The 24,810-nt window shown below is 42.2% G+C and overlaps 1 protein-coding gene across 1 annotated transcript; it reads left to right on the top strand.

Moving 5' to 3' along the window:
• Positions 1-463: 463 nt before the first annotated feature.
• On the top strand, positions 464-24,810 carry ANXA13 (annexin A13). The gene is made up of 11 exons (XM_009709054.1): positions 464-522; positions 14,229-14,307; positions 16,597-16,691; positions 18,380-18,550; positions 19,178-19,211; positions 19,294-19,373; positions 19,961-20,029; positions 20,249-20,350; positions 22,250-22,325; positions 23,165-23,277; positions 24,475-24,810. The coding sequence occupies exons 1-11, from the start codon at positions 508-510 to the stop codon at positions 24,592-24,594; spliced, it is 954 nt and encodes a 317-aa protein (XP_009707356.1). The 5' UTR covers positions 464-507; the 3' UTR covers positions 24,595-24,810.

Here is a 24,810-nt window from a genome sequence, read left to right as displayed (position 1 = left end):
CATGTAAACCCAATAAAAGCAGTGAGATTCTGTTCAAAATATTTTGTAGGAGCTGAGGGTCCTCAATGACATATTAAATACCACTAAATCCCATAAGATCCCATATAAATTCTTCAGAGAAGGCATCCTTCCTTCTGAAATGCTTGGAAAGCTCATGTTGGCCACTACCATAGCTGTATATTTTAAATCATTGTAATAACAATTAGATAAATGAGTATGTATAATCTTGAGGCTTATATTGTGAAATCCTGATTTTCCTTGGAGAAACCAGCCAGCTCCATGACCCAACAGGATATGATATTAGATAGTAGGGATAACAAAGCCACCAGGTAATGATGAATACACCCCACCTTGAAATGACTAGAATGTAAATAATGTCAGAAGTTATTTATTAACCCAGGGTTGGGTAGGATTTAGCTGCTGTAGTAAAAGTTTACTATTCCATCTGTATGCTTGTTTTATTGAAGAGCAGAAGAGTTGCATCTTCCACACTCAGACTAAGGAAAAATGGGCAGTTCGCATGTAAGTAGTTATTTAATTTGGATTGTCAAGAATGCAACAATTTCCTGTTTTTATTTTTGTCAATTTTCACTTTAAATGGCATTAGTACAGCTGCAAATGAAGATTTAACCTCAAAATCTACTTTAAGTGTGGGTGGGAAAATTGTATGTAGCTGGTAGCATTGCTTAATTGCAGTACATGAATAACAAAACTATTACTGTAACACACAGGTTCTGAGTGTTTTAATGCTCACTGTGGCTTAGTTAAAAAGGGCAGCACTTTAATTTTGAGAAAAAGAAATGATGCGTAGGATGTCATGGGAAAACTAATTTTCATTAGTTTAGCAAATTTGTGTTGGAACATGCTGAACAGTAAAATAATTCCTTAAAGATTCCTTAAAGAAAAACTTCCTGTCCCAAAGGCCAACACTTTCAAAATTTGGCTGTTTATCACTGAATAGTAGGGCAGGAGTAATCTCAAAGTGTGGTGCTCACAGAAGGGCCTGATTAAAATCCAGGTGTCAGGATTTACTACATCAAATTATCATATGAGTTTTGACTGAGACAATTTTGGCTAACATTTGGGTGTTTAATAATAAACACATAAATCTGCATAAAGATAATTTAACCTCAGAACAACCTGATTGTCAAAAGTTTGTGTGTGCTAGTTGTGAATGATTGATCCTTCTGAAAGTTAAGTAGCTTGTTCTGAAGAAGTTGGGGGTTTTTAGCTCCACTTTTAAAACTAATGGATAAAGGGCCGTATTTATTCAGCAGCGTATTTGCTCCTTGAATGCTGAAAACCTGCAGTTTTACAGTATGTGTCAACAGAAGACAGCCTGTTTGCTGGTAGAGGCTAATGTTACATTTGTTTCTCTAAGAGTTATATTATTTTATTACATGGCTATTTTTTTAATTCAAATTCAACAAGGCCTTGAAAGATGCCAAGCATCTGCTCCTTTTGGACCAGCTCTCCAGGACATTTTCTTTGGCAGACTGAGCAAGAGAGCCCGTACTATTTGCACAAAGATCCAGCTACTAAGCCAAGGAGATTTTTGTCTCCCTATGAAAGGCTGGATGGTCCCATCTCCACACCATCCTTTTGTAGACTGGCTGCTTGCGTAAGGGGAGAGAAGCAAGCAGTTCAGCAACCTGTCTTTGCACAGAAACAAGGCCAAGAAGGCTTCTGCTGCACAGCCCCATGTGTCCACATAAGTACACATCGTAGGGTTGTTGGCAGGCATCTCCTCAGGGTCCTGACCCTGGAGAGCCTTTCACTGGACGGTACACTGAATGCAGTGTAGAGAAAGCATACTCAATTTAGGTTTAAACTAGCCAGCTGAGGTCTGTCTATGGCAAGAGAGATCACAGCACTGCACCCGAAGCAGGCTTAGCAGTTGTATGAGCTCCATGCTGAACTAGGTAGCGTGGGTGTAGGTGCAGTACACCAGAGTTGTGCTGTAGGCTTCAGTGGGAAGAGGTGCAAGCCCATGTTGGAAGAGAATCCCATGATTCAGCCCGTGACTCATCTGGGAATTGCATCATTCTGTGTTTGTTCCTAGGAAATTACAGGTAATCTTGGAGAAATGCCTGCATCTGTATCAGAGAACCACTTCTGGAACAGCCTGAAAATATTAAGTTCTTAACAGAACCTTTCAGCTGCAGTTTGTTCTTTCTCCTAATCTCGTGTTTTGCAACTGTAGGTTCGTGAGTGTCTTATGTATTGTGTTTTTTAAACCTCCAGAGCAAGTCTTACATACTCACAGAGGATATACGGAAACCAACCATAGGGACTACCAGTTTGTCAGCAAATGAGCCAGTAAGCACCTTTTTTATGAAGGATGAAAGGGGCACTGTGGCGTTGCAGCACCTGTTGCTGTGATTTATGGTGGCTTTGGGAGGTACTGCAGTGCACAGAGGCAGCTCCTCTTTCATGATCAATATTGGCACTAGAAAGCTGGGTAAAACTGCGTTGTTTCATTCTGTTGAATACTGCATCTTTCCAAGATTTTGTCTGCTTTGAAATTTCAGAAGTGGAATTTTTTTGAATAGCCCAAATTCTGCTGGGAGAAATATAAAATTAGTCATCTGTGTCAAGCGACGTATTTGATTTGGTTATATGGATTTAGGTTTTAAAACTTTTTTTAAAAATGTCATTATTAAATGAAGTTTTCACTAAAAGCTAAGCATTGTTCAAAGAAAAAGTTCCATTTCATGGATATTAGAATGGAACTTTTCAGCTATATCAGAATGTCTCATTTGAAAATGGAACTTTCATCAAAATTAGTATCTCCCTGAACATATTAATTTGAACAAAATTATCAAATTTTACTGAAAAAAAATACTTTGAACAAAAAATTTCCAGCCATCTCTAAAGTGTACCTTTCTCTTAGAAACTGAGCTCTTAATTAAGAGCTGCACCTGATGCAACATTTCAGCTCCAAATCTGTGTATTTCCACATGCTTTTTGCTCTCTGAACTCTATCCGGTCCCTTTTTCTACAATCAGACAAAGTTTTTGACTGCATATCCTTGGAGATATAAAGTCTCTAATTATTTTCTCTGTTTGAAGTCTTGCATCAAGCTTATCTGTACTTCTGCTGTCTTCAAAATTACTACAAGTAGAATCAATGCACCTGAAAATCTGGGTAGCTGCTGTGCTGTAAGCAAGGTGCTTTGGGGACATTTTGGGAATAGCAGCAATGATTTTGATGATACGATGGTTTGAAAAGTTTGATTGATTTTGACTTTTGTGAAATTGTGTGATCGGTTTTTAACCTTCTCTCTCTCAAGAATCCAAGAAGACTCTCTATGCGTTATTCTGTTGTTCTCTGTGATGTTTGTGACTTGAATTAATCTAGAGGGTGCGTGAGTTCTTTGTTTTGAATTTAAACCACTTTCTGAGACTCTCTAGGATGCCCTGGAGTTTCATCTTCTCATTGTAAAGCAGCCCAAACCTTCTGCCAGGGAGGACTCTATAATGTAAGAAGGGAGTGGCAGGTTGTTGTGGGCCAGATGGTTTGAGAACTTGAAGGTAAAAAAGTAAGTATAACCTGGGGAACATACCTGCCTGAGGAGTCCTCTTGGGCATAAGCTCACAAACATCACAAGGACCTCTGTGTTGCCTGTGGACGTTTCTATCCTTGTAGAAATATTTCCTTAGTACAAGTTATTCTTACCAGAGCATGATTTTATTATCTCATCACAAAGCTCAACAATTGCTATTTGTTGCTTCCCCTGGCATACCAATATTCAGTGACAGTCGATTCTTGTTCAGTCCCTGGCCATAAGCCCACAGTCAGCAGAAGACAGAAATAACTTCTTGTTCAACCACCCAACACTGGGCAAGAGCTGTGGCAGATTCTTTTCATTTCCATGGTTCCCTTTTATCCAGGATATTTACTGTTTCTTTTAGGTCTGAGGCTATCCCGTGAGTGCAGCTGTGGTAGGTGTTAACAAGCATCTACCCATGAAAAATTTATGATGTGTTTGTGGCAAAAAAAAGAACCCATCTGAAGTATCAAAGGGTCATTACATTTATGATTTACATAATGTAAACAGGCCAAACAATTATGTTTTACAAAAACATAAACAATTCCAAAATATCTTCTTTGTAGACAACAGTTTTAGTATATTCTACCAAGTTCTGTTGTTACTATCCAGAAAAATTACTCTGCCTTTATTGTTAACTATGACTACTGACTGAAGCAATGGACTGATTACCGCTGCTCTAGGTGATTCAGCTGACCGGGGAGTATCTTGAGGCTTCCTCCACCCTGTGAGGTAGAAAAGAGTTAAACACAGAAACCTCCAAGTTCAGTAGACACAGTTGGTTTGTCGGACACTAAACACGCAATGTCTCTATAGTAGCAACCCTTCTACATGTCTATGAATGTATAGATGGTGTTTAGGTAATGCATCTTGCAGAGGAATGTTTTAAAAACAATGAAGGGACTAAGGGGAGAAGCATGTAATCTTGGGGCCTCCCTGGTGGGGTGCAACTTCCTTCAGGTTCTTCTCCTTTTAAATAATTTAACTTCAAAATACATGAAAGAGTCAGTATGATGTTCCCAAAGATTGTGTCCATGTATTTCAGCCCTGCATAGGTATACTTAAGTCACATTAGCTTTGGTGCTGGCATACACAAGAATTTACTTCAGTTCCATCAATGTTAACTTACCAGAACGCATCACAAGTCTTAGTTGAGCTAACGAGTGTAAAATTTTTAATAAAACATACATAAAAACACTTGACTTATCTCTGTATCAGTATGCAAGTCAGAGGTTTGATATCTCAGCTGAAAAAGAGGTGGAATATACCAGTTTCCAATCCCTTTAGGTATCATTATCCCTAATGGCCCAGCATACAAAATGTTTTCAAAACAAGCATTATGGTCAATAAAATAAAAGTAGCCAAGTCCACTCCCAGTGTAACAGATGATTATTCCAGACTTGAAATTCTAGATTGGTCCTAGGTGAATAAAGCTGTTTGCTTGCCTTTTTTTTTTGTGGCTTCCATTTGCAAGATACATATTAAAAGGAAGTGATGTGAGGCGTGACTCGTGACTCAACACAGGCATGGTGTCTCTGGAGATTTCTAGCATCATTTCCTGCCTTGGCTTCAGCTGCTGCACGGAGGGAGTCAGGTCCCTGTCCACCCTGTGTCACCTCTGCCAGCCCTATGCAGGTTCTGGTATCTCAAAGGTGTCTGTATTTAAGCATCTGGATTAAGCCCACTGGAAATAAAAGCTGCAGTTTTGCAATTTTGACATTCCCACTGCATGGTACCCTGGTAGCTAACTCTGATTTTAAAAGTGATCTGTGTTAAGGAGTTCCACCAGCCACAAGAAACCGGACAGTGTAAAATTCAGCCATGAGAGAATCCCCCCCAAAGTTGTTTTTTTTTCTCTTAAAAAAACCACTGTCGTGGTGATGACTGTGAATAAATTGAGTGGATAAAAAAATTAGCCATAAGGTATTATGAGATGATATATTAACAGCTACTTAGAAACAGGAGGGACATTGTAGGAAAGAAGATGGTTTTAATTTTGCAGTTTAAATAACTGATAGAGCAATTAGCTTCGCTGTTTGCCACTTGTTTGCAATAGCCAAAAGTCAGTGTGACTAATTCTGTTAAGATCTTATGGTCACAGTAGTTTTAGTCTCAGATGTAGAAAATTTGCACCTCTCATTTTGGAAAGAGGCACAGAGTCAGTGCAAAGTCTGTTGAGTAACAAAGTCTAATATACATGACTTACATGTATTGTATTATCCAGTATAGATTCATATAGAAATTGTTTTGTTCCTGATAGCGACAAACTCTCAGCAACAAGCTAGCCCAACAGTGCATGTTGCTGTTGTGCAGCTGTTAGACCTAAAACAGCCGTAAGCATTTGGGAGAGTGACAGCCTGCCTGGCAGATGGGGGCTGGCATTCAGAGACGTTGATACCATTCTCTGAGCAGTCAAGGAGGCAGATGGCAATTTTCCAGTTGCATATTGTGATTGACTGAGAAAATTTCTCAAACAAACAAAAATGACAGGTATGTTTTGCAAAACAGTAGAGGAAGAAATCTTGCGGTCAAAAGGACACACATAGTCCTTCAGGTAGTGCTTGCCAGTTGACATAGGTCAAGAAGGTGTTTATCAACCCCACCTTTTTATTACCATAGCACAAACCTGGGTGCTTGCTGATACTGCCCCACTGCCAACATGCCACAGCTGTTCACTTCTGTTTTAAAACACTTCTGTTTTAAAAGTTAGTGCCCATCTACTCTGACTTGTGTGCTAAAAGCCTTTACATCATACGTAAATTCCTACCTGAATTATTGAGCCCAATTATTTGAATTTCAGTGAAGAAGAGCTTGCAGAAGAACATCTTTCTTTGATGCAAGGGTGATAGGAGATGGTGAACCCACCATCTGCTAATGACCAGATATCCTCACCCCTGAAGAGCCTTTCCCAGTTAGATAAGACCCAACCTTGCCTAACAGTAATTGCTCTTTGTTTCTTTTGCTTTTCCACTATATTAAAGAGCTCTAATATTTGGAAGTTTTTCTCATGGAAGTACCTATACACTGAAATGAAATGGGCTTTCTCTGTTTTCTGCCCTTTCTGATTGACAGTCTGGAGCTTTCTGAGGAAGTCACCCTTTTATCCCCCAGGAATATTTGCAGCCCCAATGCCAGGCTGGCTGACCCAGCCAGGAACAGGACTGTCCCAGTGTCCCAGGGCCTCGCTGCCACAGAAAGCAGCCACAGGTCGCCGGGCCCCATTGCCAGCTTGCCCCAGGGCCCTTGTCCATCCTGTGGCAAAGCCAGAGGCTCCCGTCGGAGGGGTGATCCTCTGCCCACCATCTCCGAGAGCTCTCCCACCCACAGCCCTGAGCCATGTGATACCTGTCCCCCAGGCTCTTTGCCATGGATGGGGGACGTATGTTGCTTGTCTGGCGGGTTGGATGCTACTGCTGAAATGGATTTTCCTCCTCTCTTATGATGTTCATTCCGGTCTCCACTGTTTTTTTTAACTAACACAAGCAAGCAGGTATATTTTCTACTAGGAATGCACAGGTTTAAAATAAGGTGACAATATTATAAAAGAATAATATACTTTATACAGGAGTAGAAGTCTGTGACTATTCCTGTTATACCTTCTGCTATGATCCAAAAATTGATCCAGTTCAAAGGGGCCTAAGGTAGCATGAAGTATAGAAAAAAAATGTTTATGACTGGAATTGCCTGTTCTAGTAAATCACACTATTGATGTACAAATGTAGCATCATGTTTTCAGTCTGTCTTTGGAAGTAGATCAGAATCAAAATACAGCAGCCTACTCCCATGTTTGTTCTTGGATTTTATTCTTAACACACGGAAATGCTTGGAAATGAGTGATAGGATTTGGGCTATTTGTCACTAAGATTGTCCCTTTGGGTGGGAGTTCAGAGTTTGTTCTGCTGACAGGATGTTATCCTGACAACGTGTGTTGTACTGGAAGACTAAAACCGCAAGATCTAAGACAACATGCCCTTTTTTTTTTTTCCTACCCAGTACTGTTAGTCTAGTCAACCTTGGATTCCAGTTGCATTATAGCTCATTAAAGGTTTCTGCCAGGATAAATAATTAATCCTGAGTATATATAAGCTGATAAAAAATTAATCATGTAGGTGCTGATTTGCCAAAAGCTGTCTTCCATGATCATAGTATATTGGATACAATTTAACTAACGAGATGAACACCCAAGTCCTGTTGTTTATTATGCTAACAAGGAGACTAGATGGTTTGGGACATTTCTTGATAGAAAGAGACAATAAATTTTCCTCTCCACACAAAAGAGGAATACAGAAAATCAGCCTCTTATGTTTCTTGAAAATCTTGAGAAGAGGAAGACTGTATTAGAAATCTCCTGAACAAAAGACTGAGGTATGAGCTCAACCCTTATAAGACACCAGGGAATCCACACAGTGCTAGGCCATTGTGCCTGTGCCCATCACAGGAATTGCTTCAGCTGCAGTGGACAGTAGAGACACCAAAATCAGCCAGACAGGAGATGTAAATCTGTGCAAAACGAGGCAGAGGGGTTTCTGGTGCTCACCTCCTTGGTAGAAAGGAAAGTTGCAAATGGAACTGGTTTATGTCATTCTTTTTAAAACCTTGGTTTTCTCCAGTGCATTTTTGTGAATATAACCAAACATATGTGAAGAATAGGAAAACTGGTGAAATAGCTGTGGCATGATTCTGTTGCCCATCTCCAGTAACCATTGATAATGCCCTGAGGTATGTGAGGCATCTGCACCGGGTTGACAGATGCAGGTCCCGCAGGAGACCGCTCATTTCTGACAGGCAGTGGGCTGCTTACCCTGGGGCATCTCTAACAGCACCAGATACCTACATTTAGACAACTGAATACTGCCATAAATTTTATTCCAGACTCCACTCACATGCAAGAGTCAGTGCTGTAAAGAGCATGGCTGGGTCAGTCTGCCCTTTCTATGTGCTGCCATTTTGAGATTTAGTTTTTATTTCTATTAAGCCAAAGAAAAATGAAAATAGAAACCAAAGAGAAGCTTGAAATTAGACATCTACTAAATAAAGCACATAAAATGGACCTGGCAAAAATGAAGACTGGGATAGGCAGTCAACATCCCTAGATCAATCCAGCCCTTTTCAGAGCTCTGCCCATGGCTATTAGACCTGCCTGCATCTCGACTGCTCTGGTCAGCAGCCACATCCCTGCTGGCTCTTCTATTGAACTGCTTGTAAGGGTCTGCATCTGCATTTATTCATGTACATTATCAGCATTGATCTGTGTTAGGGCTGCGGCAGGTGAGCACTGTCAGTGGCATCCCGAGCAGCTACCCTTTCTGTTGTCTTGACAGCACTCCTCCATAAACCTCTGTTCCTGAGCATGGTTGTGGCATCTGCTTGAGATGATCGAAATGGAAAAATAGCTGTGCTTGCTCAGCTGTATTATCAGCTGTTTTCAGGTAGGGTACATGGTCTGTCTTTTGCAATACACGAAGCTACCTGGCATGCTCATGGTAGTGTTTCTTCTGTTCTCGTCCACTGAGAGATGAGCACTTTGTACTGCAAGCTTAATTGTCTTCAGCTCAAGGAAGATACTGGATTTTGTCTTCAGAAAGCATTGCAGGCCATCTTCAACTATAAACTCATCTTACATCTCCTTAAAGTCAAATGTAATTTACAGTAGGAAAAAATACTCAATGTGCTTTACAACAAGGTAGAAGTGTTAATTTTAGATCACTTATAATCTATCCAGTTTAATAGAAATAAATCTGTGGCAATTATAGCCAAAGCTGCAAGGGAAAATGATTGTCATCTAAAATATGCTTGAGTGAGGCAAAAACTGTTCAAGCTAAGGAACATTGTTGGCAGAAAAAACAAGTGGACACAGGCCATGAATCAGCTAGGCTGGAAGTGAAGATTTCTTACTACCAGAACTCTGGTTACACCAATTAATATAGAACTATTGGAGAGAAATATAGAAGAAAATTAAGTAACTGAGTAGATGGAGCTGGACCAATTTATGAAAGCAAGTTGCCTTACATCTTATGTCCAGCTGCAAAATTTGTATGCAATCTGTCCACCTGATATTTCAGACTCCACATCATGCTATCACCAAAATTGCTATAACACTTGTGAATCATTAACTACTCAAATCTAATCTAAGATCCTAACTCTAAAACAAGAATTGTATTAAAGTAATTCTGCCCATATTTTTTAAAGAAAAATGCCTACAAGTTACAAATGGTATTAAACATCTATTTCTCTTGCCATTTATCCCTTGCAGGAAAATCCACCTGTCAAAATCCGCAGGGTAGGAAGCAGTACAGTTCTGAAACAACTTCCCTTCTCCTGCATGGGAAGGCTGTGTGTCCGTGGGCAAGCTCAAGGCTGGGACCCAGTGGTAGTGAGTTTTAACCAGGGCTTTTCAGATGACTCAGAAGTTGGCCTTGACAGCCACTTACCCAGAGTATCAGATTTCCTATCTATAAACTCATGCTAATATTACACACAGTACTATAAGGGTGATAGCCCCCAGGCAGATCATTTAATGTTTTACAGTGATTTATTTGAGGATGGAGGTGATGCCGGGAAGTTTCGAATAAATAACTCGATAGCCAAGGTGACTATTAAGCAGGTATTTGTTTATTCAGCACTGCATGTGTGGGGGATCACTCCTCCTAACATGCACACCTACTGAGCACTTTACTAGAAATTTATATAGTACAAACATATGTATTCATGGCAAGGACATATATATTCATGAGATTTCTGAGAAGAGGTGGGATATTTCTCAGAACACGACCACTCCTTCTTGCATCTGCACACTACCTTTTGGTGGTCTTCACTGAGGGTCTTAAAGATGAAGGCTCAAAGTCTTCCTCTAGCTTGAACTTTTTACCTTGTTCCTTGAAGTATGTGCAGTGTCTTCAAAGCAATTATCTAGGCCACAAAATCAGTTCTAACGAGTATACTTCTTTATCTTAGCTACAGCACTAATTCCTATTGGCTATGTCTGTTCCAGCAAGGACAAGTTTATCAAGACACATAGTTTCATACTCCCAATGTCAGCTTTCTTGTTCCTTCTTAACCCTTTCTTTGACAGTTTCTCATTATCAGAGGCTTTAGCAGAGCTGACTCAATAGATTCCTCTGGTGCTTTAAAACAAACATGCCCTGAACAACATTAAGAAATAGGCCTTCCTTCCCTTCTGCATGATTTTCCCCTTGAAAAGAAATACGTTTCTTTGTTTATGTCTTTATGAATCCTCATAAATCCACAATGTTATTTCAGTCGCTGGCGCTACCATTTTCCTGCCTGTTGCAACTGTGCTACGCACAAACACAACAGCTACAATGACAAGTTGCACCTAGAATTTAGAGACTCTCTAAAACCTGAGCATAACTAACCAGCCATCAAGGCATAAGAATGCAAACCACTCTCCCAAAGTAATGACATTACCAGGACCAGATGCATCTGTGATGGGGTTGGGGCAGTAGGAGCTGCAGAGACAGCAGCGTTAGCATGATAAGGGCAATACCCACAGCCCAGCACTGCTGGTGGGTAAGGCAAAGCAAAGTCCAAACCGGCTCCTTGCCTTTGGGTGTTTGTGTAGGTGTTTCTGTCCAGGCTGAATGACTAAAAAGTTGGAGCAAATGCCAGATGAAGCCTTTTTCCTCCACTTCTCGCCAGTGCATCTTTTGCCAGGTCAGGAGAAAGTGAATGTGGAGCAACAGTTCTCAACTCATATTGTTAGAGTGAATTTGGGGGGCTATAAATTAGAATGGCACTTGGATAGTACAAAGTAGTCCAATCTATGCATTTGATAGGTTAGCACTTTTCTCTGTATTTTGTGGTCCAGAATTGTCCCTTTTTCTGCTGACTTTTCAGCTGCTTCCGTGGTCCTTACCCTCGCAAAGAAATACTTTGCAAGCAACTCTAGAATAACTTCAGTACTGGCTGCCTAACATAGACAGCAGGATCAAAAGTATGAGTGGCTAGAACATCATCTGAAGAGCATATTAACACTATAGAGCAAAAATAACAATATCTTACTGTCACCATCATTTACTCCATTCAGATATTGTACCCTGTTCCTACAAACAATTTTCCACATGGCACAGGGGAAAGGCAGAGATACTGTCTCTCCATCTTACAGTGTCCTTTGGGATTGCTCCAAGGTGCATGATACAGATGCAAGAAGTAATTAGGAGTGCATTACCCAACATAGTGGTAACTCTGACAATACTACTAATCATATGTTAAAGTATGGACTGAAGTGTTTAAAAACAATTTGCATGTTAAACTTGGTATTATGGAGAGGGGAAGAGTATACTGGAAGCACACACTGCTGTCTGTGGGGCACACTCAATTGAACAGGCAGCAGAGCATCCTCCTGAATGTTACACCATGATGCTCATTGAATCCGCCACATGTTGAGAAGCACCTGGACCACACTCTTTGTGTCAACACCGTGCCTGTACGACTTTTCAGCAGAGAGGCCCATTCTGCATGCAGCATTTGCATCCTGGGGCTGTATATCCAGAATAAACTTCCGTTGTACTGTGGGATCCCATTATTCTGTTCCCCTAAATTCATGACCCACAGAGTCTGGTTAGCTATCGTTGTTTGTTTTGATATTACAGAGAACAAAGGTGAATTTTGTTCTCACAAGAATGAAAATGAGGGTGTAGCAATCAGAAATGAAGAAAAGGCTGCTAAATTTTCAAGCATGTTGTGCAAAAATGTATCTTTTGTACGTGATTCCATCAAAGGAGAGACACCTACAGCCTATCATAATAGAAAAATGTGAATGCAATTCATTTTGGTTAAAGACAGTGATCAGTGCATCTGTTGGCTAATTTTGTGCTTTTCCTTTTCCTTTTTGGCAAAATTCCTGAGAAATTTAAAGACTGTTAAATAAAATCTCCCACTAGAAAATACTAGTTACTTATATATATCTATTTCTACCTTGTTTGAAGGGTCTAGAGAAGCATGTGTGTGTGTCAGAGCATACAGTAGGACACATGTTTACAAGCAACGTTTGGGATAATGATGTGGCAATGAAAGTGTTTACCTTGTGCTGTGGAGACCAAAAGAAATTATTGCTTTGTTATTGTACCTTATTAATTGCTATTGTTGTAAAAATAACTTGCAATTTCAGTGAGACGGCTGCACTACAGCAGCTACCATTAGCAGTAAGTTGTATCCCGGCTAACTGCATTAGAAAAGCCAGGTACCTAAATGGCCTTTATTCTGTGACACAGGTACTTTGGTAATGCAATGTAGGGACTGGATTTGGGTTTTCTCCTTGAGAAAAAATCCTTTGTCTTTTGACAGAGGACTCCTTTATCCAGAGCTGTAGCTCTTCCACCAGAGCTAGTAGATCACAGCGTGAGACTTTTGAAGGATACCAACAAACAGACTTCCAGGCTATACCTGTACCTATAAAAAAAACAGGTTGTTCTCTGGCCAGATGGGTACATGGCACAGCATGGCCCACAGCCATATGGCTAAATTCTCTTTATCCCACAAGCAGAATGATCTTTTGTCTAATGTCTTTCAGGAATCGTCTCTGCCCTATGCTATCCCCAAAGACAAGGAGGTTAACCAGGCATTTAGCCTTTTCCAGTCTTCAGTAGGCTGGTGGCATTTTCAGAAGGGCTTAAAAGCAGACTGCCATGCCCTGGGGTGTCATAACCCTTAAATTAGTGGAGAGCAGAGTGCCATGCCCTGGGGTATCATAACCCTTAATTAACAGTAGTGGTACCAATGCCTGGCAGCTCTGCAAAGCAAGTAGTCTGATTCACGTGTTGCTATCTGAATGGAAATGCCAAAGCGCTTGCAGTGCCCACTTAGACCCCCTGAGTCCGTGGTGTGCATATAGTTTTACTTGATGTAGGAGCCTAGAACCTAATTTCCAGTATTATTTTAGAGTTTAGGCATAGTTGAAAACATTGCTGACCTCCTGGTCTCAAATACTTCTAAACCTTGTCTGAGAAACAGCAGAATAAAGGGTGTACCAGCACTTCAGCCCTTGTGATTCAGTTTGTCAGATTAGTAGGAACAGGCATCGTTTTCCGTTTACATCGATATGTCAGGCTGTAAACTGCTGCTGCGGCTGTGGACTTTGAGTTATTATCCCTGATAGATTTAGCTCAAGGTAACCACATGTACTATTGTGCCAAAATAAAAAAAACACCAGCTTTATCATATTATATATCTCCAGTTATCTTGTTTGCATGAACGTGTCAATGCAAGAAAGGTTTGCAGGACCAGCTTTTATTCAGCTGATTGGGATTGTAAGCTCCCAGTACTTACAAACGTACTGCAGAGACAGGGCCCAGTTCTGTATGCATCTGATAAGGTGTTTATATTGGCTTATTGTTCAAGTGGTACAAACAAATAATATTTGATCTGGCATGAAGAAGCCTAGTATGAAGTTATTACATTTAAATTATTTGAATAAGTCTGAACTGGCAGAGCAAAGTTATATAGGATCAGCACTGTGTGTCATGTGGTGACAGCTATTTGTGGATCCATTCTAGGAACCCTAGTGATAGATACCATATTTCAGCAAAGTCCAGCATGAACTTCATGGTTTAGATGGTGTGAACAAAGATCAAGCAAGAATGTGGCCCAAATTGCTGTCATTCAGAGGCACTAATGCAAATTTTTTTCCCATGTATCTGTTGTCCCTCTGTTTTCCTAGTCAACCAATAAACGCCATCATCATGGTTTTGATGCAGAACGAGATGCCAAGAAAATACATAGTGCCTGCAAAGGAGCAGGTAAGAAAGCTCTTTTTCTTTCTACAAAGGGTGATCCAATATAATAAAAAGCATATACATAAACTTAGGGCAAAACAACTGTTCCAACCAGTTTCAGGTAGTCTTTATGCTTTCTGTCGCTTACTGACTCAAAGAACATGCACACCCATGAAGTTTTATATGATTAAGATAAATGGGAAGGGAAGCCAACTTGGACCTCAAAGACTGGTAAGATCTAGTTTGTTAAATGCTTGGCTCCAGGGGATTGGGATAAATATGATATTTGCTCCCTGCAATAGGAACACCAAGCTGTCAACACTGATATGATAGTCATGAGGTCCAGCTAGTCAAGTCTGATTAAGGTCATGGTTATATGTCCTTTCCCAGGCCTTCAAGGACCAGTAAAAAACATCACTACCTCTGTATGTTCATCAGAGCCCACTGCAGCTTCATCAGCTGAAAGGGATATACGGTGCTCTCAATCTGCATCAGTGATTTTTAACCAAAAATACTGGCTCCCACCATGTTCTAAGGTAGTTTGAAATAAGCTGGCTGACTGTGCACTGATGTGAATGAGGAATGCACAGTGTTCACGGGATCCTTAGGTCCATGGAGGTGACAATGTCCAGCAGAAGAAGAACAGCTAGGCAGCACATGAGAGCAATAAGTTATTAATTCACTCCAGGCATTTGCACAGTCAACATGTATTTAAGCATTTCTTCCTTTCAGAAGAAATTCCATTCCATTCAGAATCAGCTAGTTAAGTGCTGAATTTTAGGAACTGTTCCTGTCCTATCAACTCAGCCCCCTCAAGACAGTTCCCCAGAGGACTCTCCTACTGAGAGTTTAACCCCACATTGTCAGATAGGTGTGCTTTTCCTTCTAAAGTTGGAACATGCCTTCTGCCTTGTTTCTAAGCAGGAAGAACTGGTCAAGATGCCCTAAACTTACCCTGCATGTACATGGTGGCAATACCCAGGGATGAAAATGCATCGGCTGCTGTTGAATGCCAATATAATTTGTATTTTTATCCTTTGTACTGGTAGCTCCTTGGAAACCCTTGTAGGTCCCTGCTCCCAAGAGCCTGAGATGAAGCACAGCACAAAGTCCAGTAGGTAGAAGCTACAGATGGAAGAGCACAAAGAGAGCACGTGGCAGTGTCCACCAGCATGATGTACATGCAACAGCAGACCTAGCATACAGCTTGATGCTTTTGATCTGCTGTCTAAACCCTTTATATGTTATGGGCATTTTGGCATTGTGCCTGTCACATGCAGGGTCATAGGTATCTCCTGATACACATTCTCTATTTCAATACTTGTCTTGAAGAAATAATGCCTGAGGCAAGCTGCTGGCCCTTAGACGCAAGTGCACCAAGACACCTGCAAATGCACTAACTAGTCTATTGTGTCTTTTGGGCATCCAAATAACATCAGCATGGTCCTGTTCCTTTAGCCACAAACATAACGAATGCCTTCCAGCAGCTTTGTTTAGCGCAAACATCTGTTTATATGGCTGAGGGCAAGAGAAGTACAAGAACAAGGTCATTGCCTTTAGTAAGCTGCTTCCATCCATGGCGTAAGTTACAGCTCAAAGCTGGCCGAGGGCTTTCTCCTGGAGGGGGGCTGCCTGTTCAATTCCCCCGCGTGTTCCCAGGAGATGCAGCTGCTGTGGTGCCCATCACCAGGGCACCCCATGCTCCCACTTCACTCTCACTTACTTTTGCCAAGCAAAACAGCATCAGCAGAGATTCAAACCACGAAGGCTGGTTCTTGTTCCTCTTCCTGACTCCATTTAGCGCAAAGCACGACCCATTTTGTACAGGCAGTACATTCCGGCTGTGGGTTAATGAAGCTGATTTAACCACATCCTCACTTACCCCAGCCTCTTGCCCCACGCTGTTTGTTCCGTTGTGCCGGCACGAGCATTCCTGTACTTAATGAACTGGATCTGGTGGCTGATCCCTCGGGACTACTCAAAAAAGCATTGCCACAAAAATGTGTATGTCAGCCTAGGGGCGCTGGCATAACCCTGATTTTAGGAGCAGTGTCTGACCTTCTCAAACAGAAGACTCAATTTCCCTGAGAAAATATGAGTGGCACGAAATGGTGAAGTTTTATTTTATGGTCTGAACATTGTAGCCGACTACAGTTAAATATATCTTCAACAGAATCTTAGATGTTACAAATCCTAAAGTTGGCACCAGTGGGGATATATGGATAGCAATTTTTTTCTCTTTAGAGATCATGTTTTCTTTCCTCTGCATTAGATTCCTGGTTCAATAATACCTAATCACAACTTCTTTTTCAGGAACCGATGAAAAGAAAATTATTGAAGTCTTGTCAAGTCGGACATCGGCGCAGAGACAACAAATAAAACAGAAGTACAAGGCTTTGTATAGCAAGGTATTTCAAAATAAATGGCCTCTCTGTTTCAAACCGCATGCCTGCTAGAAATACAGCCTACAGGCCTCTACTGAAAATATCAAGGGCACAGTGGATTTAAGGAGGACACCAGTTAGTTTCTGATTCAGCAATTTATTTTATCTCCTAAAATACCAATTGTATTTCTAATCTTAGGCCTCAGAGTCTTTTTGAAACCAGCCTTAACCAGATCAGAGCATTTTAATCAAAGTTGGAAGAGCTAGAAAATTACTCATAACTGAAATAAAAAATATTTCAGCTTGTCTTCATCTTCACCACTTTCAGAAAAGAAATTAATGTAGAAGGGAAATTTTAAGTCAGAATCCCTCTCAGACCAGATGCAAATTCAGAGGAACTATTTGGTCTTACATCGTTATATTTTTGTTGATTTTAATAGAGGTAGTATTGATTTCTTCCAGTGATGAAGCAGAATAGACATTGCAAAACTAGGAATTCTCACTGGGCACTTGACTTCTGGAGGAAGAAACATAGACTGCCTTAATGATTTTGTGTACAAGAAAAGCAAAGCTTCCAATATATTATTTAGGTAAACAGCTGAATCCTGCAGAGCTTATTATTAAATTGGTATTTTCTTAAGTTCTGCTTGCTCATTAGTCATTAATCAACGTTAATAAGACAGGCAGCACTGAACCTGAAAGCCTTCTATATGTAAAACTTACAGCAAGCATGATAGATGGTGGTTACATAAACACTATAGATTTAGTTCTATAACGAGGATTAATAAAAATAGACATTAGAAGTGAGCAAATGCCATGAGGCATCCCGGTTACATCAGCATGTAGCAACCCTTCTCACTTTCCTGGGCAGCCTGAATCTCTGGGGAAGGAGCCGCCAGTTGTACCATGTCGTTCTCCTGCTGCTGGAGGAAGCAAGGTTCATGGTGCGCACCTTGAAACTGCTCCAACACCCATGTCAGCCTCTGACTTGAACAGATTGAGTGTTCCCTTGCGATTGTGTAAGAGGGTACTTAAGAACAATAGATTTAGAGCTGGACTTCTTGTTTGTTGTTCCAAACTTGTCAAGTACTTCCCGTACTACAGGAAATGTCAACCGCAGGTAGGGCTTCAAATAAATCATCGGTAGGCATCCTTCTCAGTGTACATACGACAGCTAGTTCTTCTGTGAGCCCTTACTAAATTTTGAATTAAGGAGGTCATATCACAGAAAGTTGATTTTTTTTCTGGTGGAGAAAATGCTGATTGCTTGGCAACAAAGCACTTTGTTGAAATTTGTTGGTTTTTCTAGTAAGTCAATTTTAACCAAAACTGGAAGAGAAGTTTGGTAAGTTTGATCCCTTCTGTTGCAGCTGTTTCGAAGCAGGAAGTTTCTGCGTTGTGTTTCAGAGTAAAGTCTCCTGTTAAACTTTTAAATACACCAGTTTGCATTTATTTAAATAAGTAAGAGTCAAAACTGGACTGATAATGGCTGGTATTTGAAGATGGGATAATCCTTTCATTCAATCCAAAACAAAAATTTTTAGGGAATTTATTCTGGAAAAAAAAAGTCCACTTATTTAAAGGCTTTTTTTATGTTTTTGTCCCTTTTTGATACAGAAGAAGCTTTGAAATCATGAAATTCCCCAGAACAAATTAAGAAACCCTCTAATCCCACCTCAGCTTTTGCGCTAACCCTTCTGATTATCCCTGCAGGATTTGGAAGAGGACTTGAAGGGAGACCTGAGTGGGAATTTTGAAAAGGCTGTGCTGGCTCTGCTGGACCTGCCCTGCGAGTACGAGGCCCGAGAGCTTCAGAAGGCAATGAAGGGCGCTGGGACAGATGAGTCACTGCTGATTGAGATTCTCTGCACACGAAACAATAAGGTCGGGACATCATGCGTGGCCTTCCTTAGGCAGCAGGGCAAAGAGCTCACGATGAGCATCCCCTGGGGAGGAGGAGGAGTAGGGATCAGAGCAGCTTCCGTGGCTGAAATGCCTGTTGTCAGTGGCTGCGTCAGTAAGGTTGCCATACCGACGCTGAAATTCTTGCAGGACTTAAGAGCAATATAATTCAAATTCCTTCCTTGGTCCTACTCATGTCTCCCATGGATGGCACAGAGGCAACGCTGATGATAGAGAAATCCCTGGGTACCTGCTAAAGGCAGCTTTGGCACTGTTCTGACCGTTCAGAGGTGGTTCCCGCCAGGTATGGGAACATGATCCTCTTCAAAAAGGCCTCTAGCTTATGCCTAAACACAAGTGAAACCGGAGGGATGGCTGCACGAGTCAGGCATCCCTTGAAATGCTGGGCTGGGTTTGAGCCCCATCTCGGTGCTGCAGTGAGTCCCAGCATGAGCGGGGAATGGGAATTCAGCTTCTCCCACTCCCACGCCTGCTACGCTTCACAGAACATGGGCATGGTCCTGACTTGCTGGGGGTTTTTTGCTTATTTATTCATTAAATTAATTAATTTATTTATTTATTTCTAAATATTTTTGTTTGTTTGCATAGGAAATTGTAAACATAAAGGAGGCATACAAACGGTGTAAGTAGTATTGTCTTTCAAACACCTTCATTTGAAGCCTTTATCACTGGGTGAACCCTCACAGGTTTTTTTTTCTCCACAGTCTTTGATAAGGATCTAGAGTCTGACGTTAAAAGTGACACAAGTGGCTCTCTACAGAAGATATTAGTCACTGTGCTAGAGGTAAGGCTGGGGGCTTTCCTCTTATGCAGCTACCTGATGGAGATATTTTCTTTTCTCTACCCTGAGTAATCATAAGTATTATCTGATATTTATAATAATGTAATTATGATATGCAATATAATAATGATATAATAATAAACATGCTGGCTAGGGGAGGGAGCGGGAACACCCGTGGCATGGCAAGGAGTCTGGGGATACGGGGACCAGCGGGCAGGGGAGCATCCGCAGGGTATGGTCTGATGCCGTGCACCTGCCCACCCCCATAGTCCCGTCCTGCTCCAGAGGCATCACAGCTGCAATCTCATTAGGGTCCCAGGACATAGCAAATAAAACTGGGAGATAAACCCTACCCTGCAGGCTTCACCTCTAAAGTCTGCGAAACCGAGGGCTGCGGTGAAGGTGACCAGGCCGTTCAAAGCTGTGCCACCGAGCCCACCGTGCCCCTTTAGGAGGCATTTGTCAGCAGGTGGCAGCAAAACTATAACGAAAATATTCCCGAGGGCCACAAACTGACCATCTTCCTCTCCACTACGAAATGTAACCAGCACTTCGTCTGGTCTTTTTTACGGTCATGTCCTTTTCTGTAGGCAACCCGAGATGAGACCCAACAGGTCAACGCAGAGCTCGCTGAGCAAGATGCCACCGATCTGTATAAAGTAAGTGCAATCGTAGAAAAATCCCGTTTTGCCCCGTGCTGCACAGCAAGGGCTGCCTCGGGGGTGACTAAACACACCAAGCACCAGGGCGGTGGCAGTGTGAGGAGATGAGCAAGGGGGGCACAGGCTGGAGCTTGGTGGATCAAGGGCTCTGACTGACTTTTTGTCTCCACTGTGAATAAACAAGCGCTTCAAAAAAAATAACGTGTAATCTTTAAGGCAGGAGAAGGCCGCTGGGGAACAGAAGAGCTGGCTTTCAATGTGGTCTTAGCAAAGAGAAGCTATAGTCAGCTGAGAGCTACTTTTGAAGCCTACAAAAAGGTGAGTTCTTTTCTGCAATGTGGCTTGCATAAGGCCTGACATGTAGTTTGCAGACCCTACAATGACATGTAGAGCAGGCGATCCTTTCTTTGCCATTTTAAAATCTCTTGAACGCTTTAAGGAGCTTGGAAAACATTTTTATACAACTGGATCCTGATCTTATGGAAATAGGCGATAAAAGCTGTATCTTCTGCCAGTGAAGAACCTATTCACCTTCATAATCTACACAACATCCAGTCAAATAAATGTCGTGATGTTGTTCCCTTCCCACAGCTGCACGATGGCAGATGTCCCCACTCCTGCAGGAGGACCAGCAAAGGGACAGGTTCACAAACTCCTGCCCCGAAGCAGGGATTTGCTTTTCAGGTCTTTTCCTCTCCTCCAAAGCAGAGCCTGGCAAGGTCTCTCCTCCTGATCCCTCTGCTTCACACACTCATATTGGCTGGGCAGAGGCACATTTCCAGCCTCTTTCTCTCTGCCCACGCTGGGCAGACAGCCTTTGCAGGTACTTTGCTGTGCTCTCCTCTGTCTCCAAACATAAGGCAAAGTAGGCAGCAGGATCCCAGCTGTTTGGTACTTCTCCCTGTGTCACCCAGCAGGGACATTTTACTTGTGCCTGGGCCCCACTGAGACCTCTCACCTGGAGGAGCAATGGGAGACCCAAGGTCCTTCTCCTGGCAGTGAGGTGGAAGCTCAGCAGTGACATTTCTTCTCAGGAGAGGGTCCCCCCTCCAGCCTCTCGCTCACAGTCCTGAACTTCCCTAGAATGACTCTGAGTTCATCAGAAAACTGTAACCCTAGGCACTGAAGATGAAAAAAACTCCAGTCAAGGCCATATTTCAGTGTCAGCATAATAAGGAACCCATAGTTGGAAAAATGTTTGCAGCTTAATCCAAGTTTTGGTTTGTTGCTGGCAGGAGAACAAACCCAGTCACTAACTGATACTCTCTCCCTCAGAGTGGCCCAAATCCTGGGGGTTCAGTTAAATGCTCCGATAGCCAAGCTACCTTGGCTTTTTGATTCCTAAAGCCAAGGAGATCAGGTTGCCCAAACTGATCCACCACATCCTGCCTGGCTGTACTTGAAGTAGGAGTGGGCCAGGGTTAGAGCCATGCAAACATCAGTCCTCCTCTGCTGTTGGAAAGATAAATAGGGCAAGATCTAAACCAGGCTGGGGATCTGCAGAACTTAAGCCTAAGTACCTAGAAGGTACCCCTTGCTGCCTTGTACGCGTTGTCTCCCAGCTCTGATATAAAAGTCCACTAGAGTCTTGAACCATGCAGGGCCATCCTGAGAGGCAAAACAGAGCAAAGTAAAAGCCTTTGAGATTCAAGAAGTTCACAAAAGTCAGGATAAAATCGGTTTTGAAGTGGCAGTCTGTTTTTCCCCTTTCCTACAGAATAATACAAAAACTCGGGAACAACTGCAGTGCTTGTAAACTTTCCCTGGGAAGCCAAAGACAATAAGTAACAGAACTTCATAGAGCTGGTAAAGCTCCAAAAATTATCTTATTTGTGTGGGAGCCATCCTGAGCCTTTGATAGAGGGGTTAGAGGAAGCTCAAACAGTTTCTCCTGACTAGGGGTCACTCAAGAAGAAGCTGCAGCTTTTTTGTCCTAGAAGACCTCAGATACGTGCGACTGCCTGATGTAGGTTATCCATCTCTTAACCACTGTGCCTTACCTGGCTGCATAGACCTTCTTCTCTTGGTACCAGTGAATCTGTGAACACTTACACCAGAGGAGGACTTCATTTGCCCTTGAATTACTCCCTTGGAAAGTCTCTAAAGGATCTTAATTGGCTTTCTGCCATTGGATCCTAAATCTGATGCTGGTTTTATGGCAGTGGGATGACGTGTACAGACAGCAGCTCTTATGGCTCCTTTTTGTTGTCCTTGTAGGTGTGTGGGAAGGACATAGAAGAATCCATTAAAAGTGAAACATCTGGAGATCTGGAGAAGGCTTATCTCACTCTTGGTAAAAAAAAAAAAAAAAAAAAAAAAGAGTCAGTTCTTTTCTAGTTCTTCCATCCTCTGACATTGGTTGTTGGGAGTCTGAGTACAGCCTGGCCACAACCATCAAGATAGCCCTAAACTGGGCTGACATATCTGCCAGGAAAAAAAGAGACAGTTTTCAGTATTGAGTTTGACCCCTTGGTTTTAGAAATAAAACTTGCTAGACACAGCTCCCCTTTACATATCTCAATTACTTGCCCTCTAACACAGGGCGGCCACCTCCAAGCTGCCCCTGAGGCCATGGCTGTTGATAACTTCCAGCGGATGCCTGAGCATCGTCATAAGTGTGCTAGCCAGCTACCACAAAAATGTACAGGGTCCTCAACAGCAATTTGGCACTGGGGATCACCATGACTGGTATTTAAGCCTGTGCCCTGGTTCTGGTTAGCTTACCGGTATTGCTGTTATCCATCTGGATCTGCGCTCTCCCAAATCTTGCTCCTGTGAGCTGCAGCGTGAGCAACTACACCAAGAACAGATGGGCAACAGGAACTCCAGAGGGGCAAATGCTCATTCTCATTCCTTTCATTTTCACTGTGGAATGGCAGAGTACTCAGTGCTGATAATCCCTGTGTAACATGCTTTCCTCATGGAGAAATGTACGTCCCTGCTCAGACTCCAAGACCCCCTTGCATTCTGACAGGGGACCAGTCACAAAATGAAAGCCTAGCAGCTCATATGTCTGAGCATAAACCCTAGGGAGTTTCCTTTATTTCTTCCTTATTTATTCTCTTGTCCTTGAAGATGTAGCACAAAGTGTAAATATACGAGTATAATGAAGCCTCTTACTGTTTTCTCTAGTCAGCTGTGCCAAAGACTGCCCAGGTTACTTCGCTACACTTCTGTACAAGTCGATGAAAGGAGCTGGAACTGATGAAGAGACCTTGATTCGCATCCTTGTGACCAGGGCTGAGGTAGGATACCCTGCAACCTGTAATACCTCACATCAGCTCTGGGAGAAATACAAATGTAGAGGGTATGGAGTGAGTCCTGGTAGATGATGTGCTCAGTCAGCCCAGTTCCATCGGTGGTCACACTCTGCTTTTGTACCCAGGCAACTCTAATTTTGATATTGCATCTATTTCTGTTTTCAAAAGAACTAAACCAGAAAGCATACTGGCAATTTCAAGTGGAGTCAACTGTACCTGGTTAAAACTAACCCATGGGGCGGTCTGGCCCCAATAGGATGCGTAAAAGTACATTCCTAGTTAAGTAATGATAAAGCAGCAGTTCCCAAATTGAGAATTGCTTGTAAACATATGTTGCTAATTGTCTCTGATTCCAGCTGGGAAAAACAGATGGGGAGGAGGGAAGGAAAATAAAGAGCCAAAGGAGATAATTGTAATTTTAAAAATCAGAAAAATGCACAAGACATTTGAGATCTTAAACACAGTCTTTAAGTCTTCCTTCCTTGTAAGCTGTGTAGGTTGTAACTCCAGGGCTGTTTCAGTCTTGACATAAAGGATGAGTCCTTCACAGGGATGAGGAGAGCATATTGCTCAGTAATCGGCAGTGTGAGAAATTAGGCTCCAGGGCACTCTCTCTGTTAAGACACAGTCCAATCATGATAACATTTAAAACCCACAGTGATAAAGATCAAACCCATGCCGTGGGTGCCTTTTCACAGGAAAGATCAAGAAAAGGTGTTTAATTCTCCCTCTGCAGTAACCAGAAAATTACTTCTGTGTATGGAATAAACTCTGTTTTAGCCATACTCCTGGAAGTGCCTCTTTCCTGGCTTGCCACAATGGAGTGGCCCCAGGAGCTCACAGTGACCTGTGCAAGTTTGTCCGGTACCAAGGCTGCGCCCACATGGCACTGCTGAGTGCCAGGCAAAGATGTCCCCGGCCGCACTGGCACGGCTCTCCACATGGGCCCATAGGCTTCTTCCCAGCTAGTGTCCCCTCACCACACCATCTGACATGGGCTTACCTCAAATCCAAATGTTAAGCTGAAAGTCCTTGAAGATTTTTAGACCTCCTGCTTTCTCCTCTCCTCCTCCCACCAGCTGTGGTGGACCTTGGATCAGACCCCAGAGGTCTTGGTAGGAGCAGGACATATTACTCAAAGCACATCCCACTCTTCTAAAGAGGCTCTTGATGTCTCCTCAGAGCGACCTGCCAGCAATAAAGGAGAAGTTCCAGCAAATGTACAAGAAGTCCTTAGCTGAAGCTGTCCGATCTGATACCTCCGGGGACTTCAGAAAGTTGCTGCTGGCTCTTTTGCACTAAAAAGCCATCAAGAATGAAGAGGCATGCTGAGCAGCCACCTCTTGATTAGTTTCCAAAGTAGCATCCAAAAAATGTGGCATTTGCACAAAGAAAAAAATTCAATTTATTTTGTTTCCAGCTGGGAAATGTGTTGCCAAGTAATGCTGGACGTGAGGTTTATGTTATGGCTATCTCGCCAAATGTCCTTAAGCAATAAAGACATGTTAAAAAAACTAA

The sequence above is a fragment of the Cariama cristata genome, unplaced genomic scaffold, assembly GCF_000690535.1.
Source record: "Cariama cristata isolate BGI_N322 unplaced genomic scaffold, ASM69053v1 scaffold19711, whole genome shotgun sequence".
NCBI classification, from domain to species: domain Eukaryota; kingdom Metazoa; phylum Chordata; class Aves; order Cariamiformes; family Cariamidae; genus Cariama; species Cariama cristata.
This window is presented reverse-complemented; position numbering and strand designations above follow the sequence as displayed.

Bases quoted from the DNA above. Each gene is read 5' to 3' on its own strand.
- ANXA13 (XM_009709054.1), top strand. The intron at 20,030-20,248 runs GTAAGTGCAATC...GTAATCTTTAAG, and splicing joins ATGCCACCGATCTGTATAAA to GCAGGAGAAGGCCGCTGGGG. The intron at 22,326-23,164 runs GTAAAAAAAAAA...TGTTTTCTCTAG, and splicing joins GAAGGCTTATCTCACTCTTG to TCAGCTGTGCCAAAGACTGC.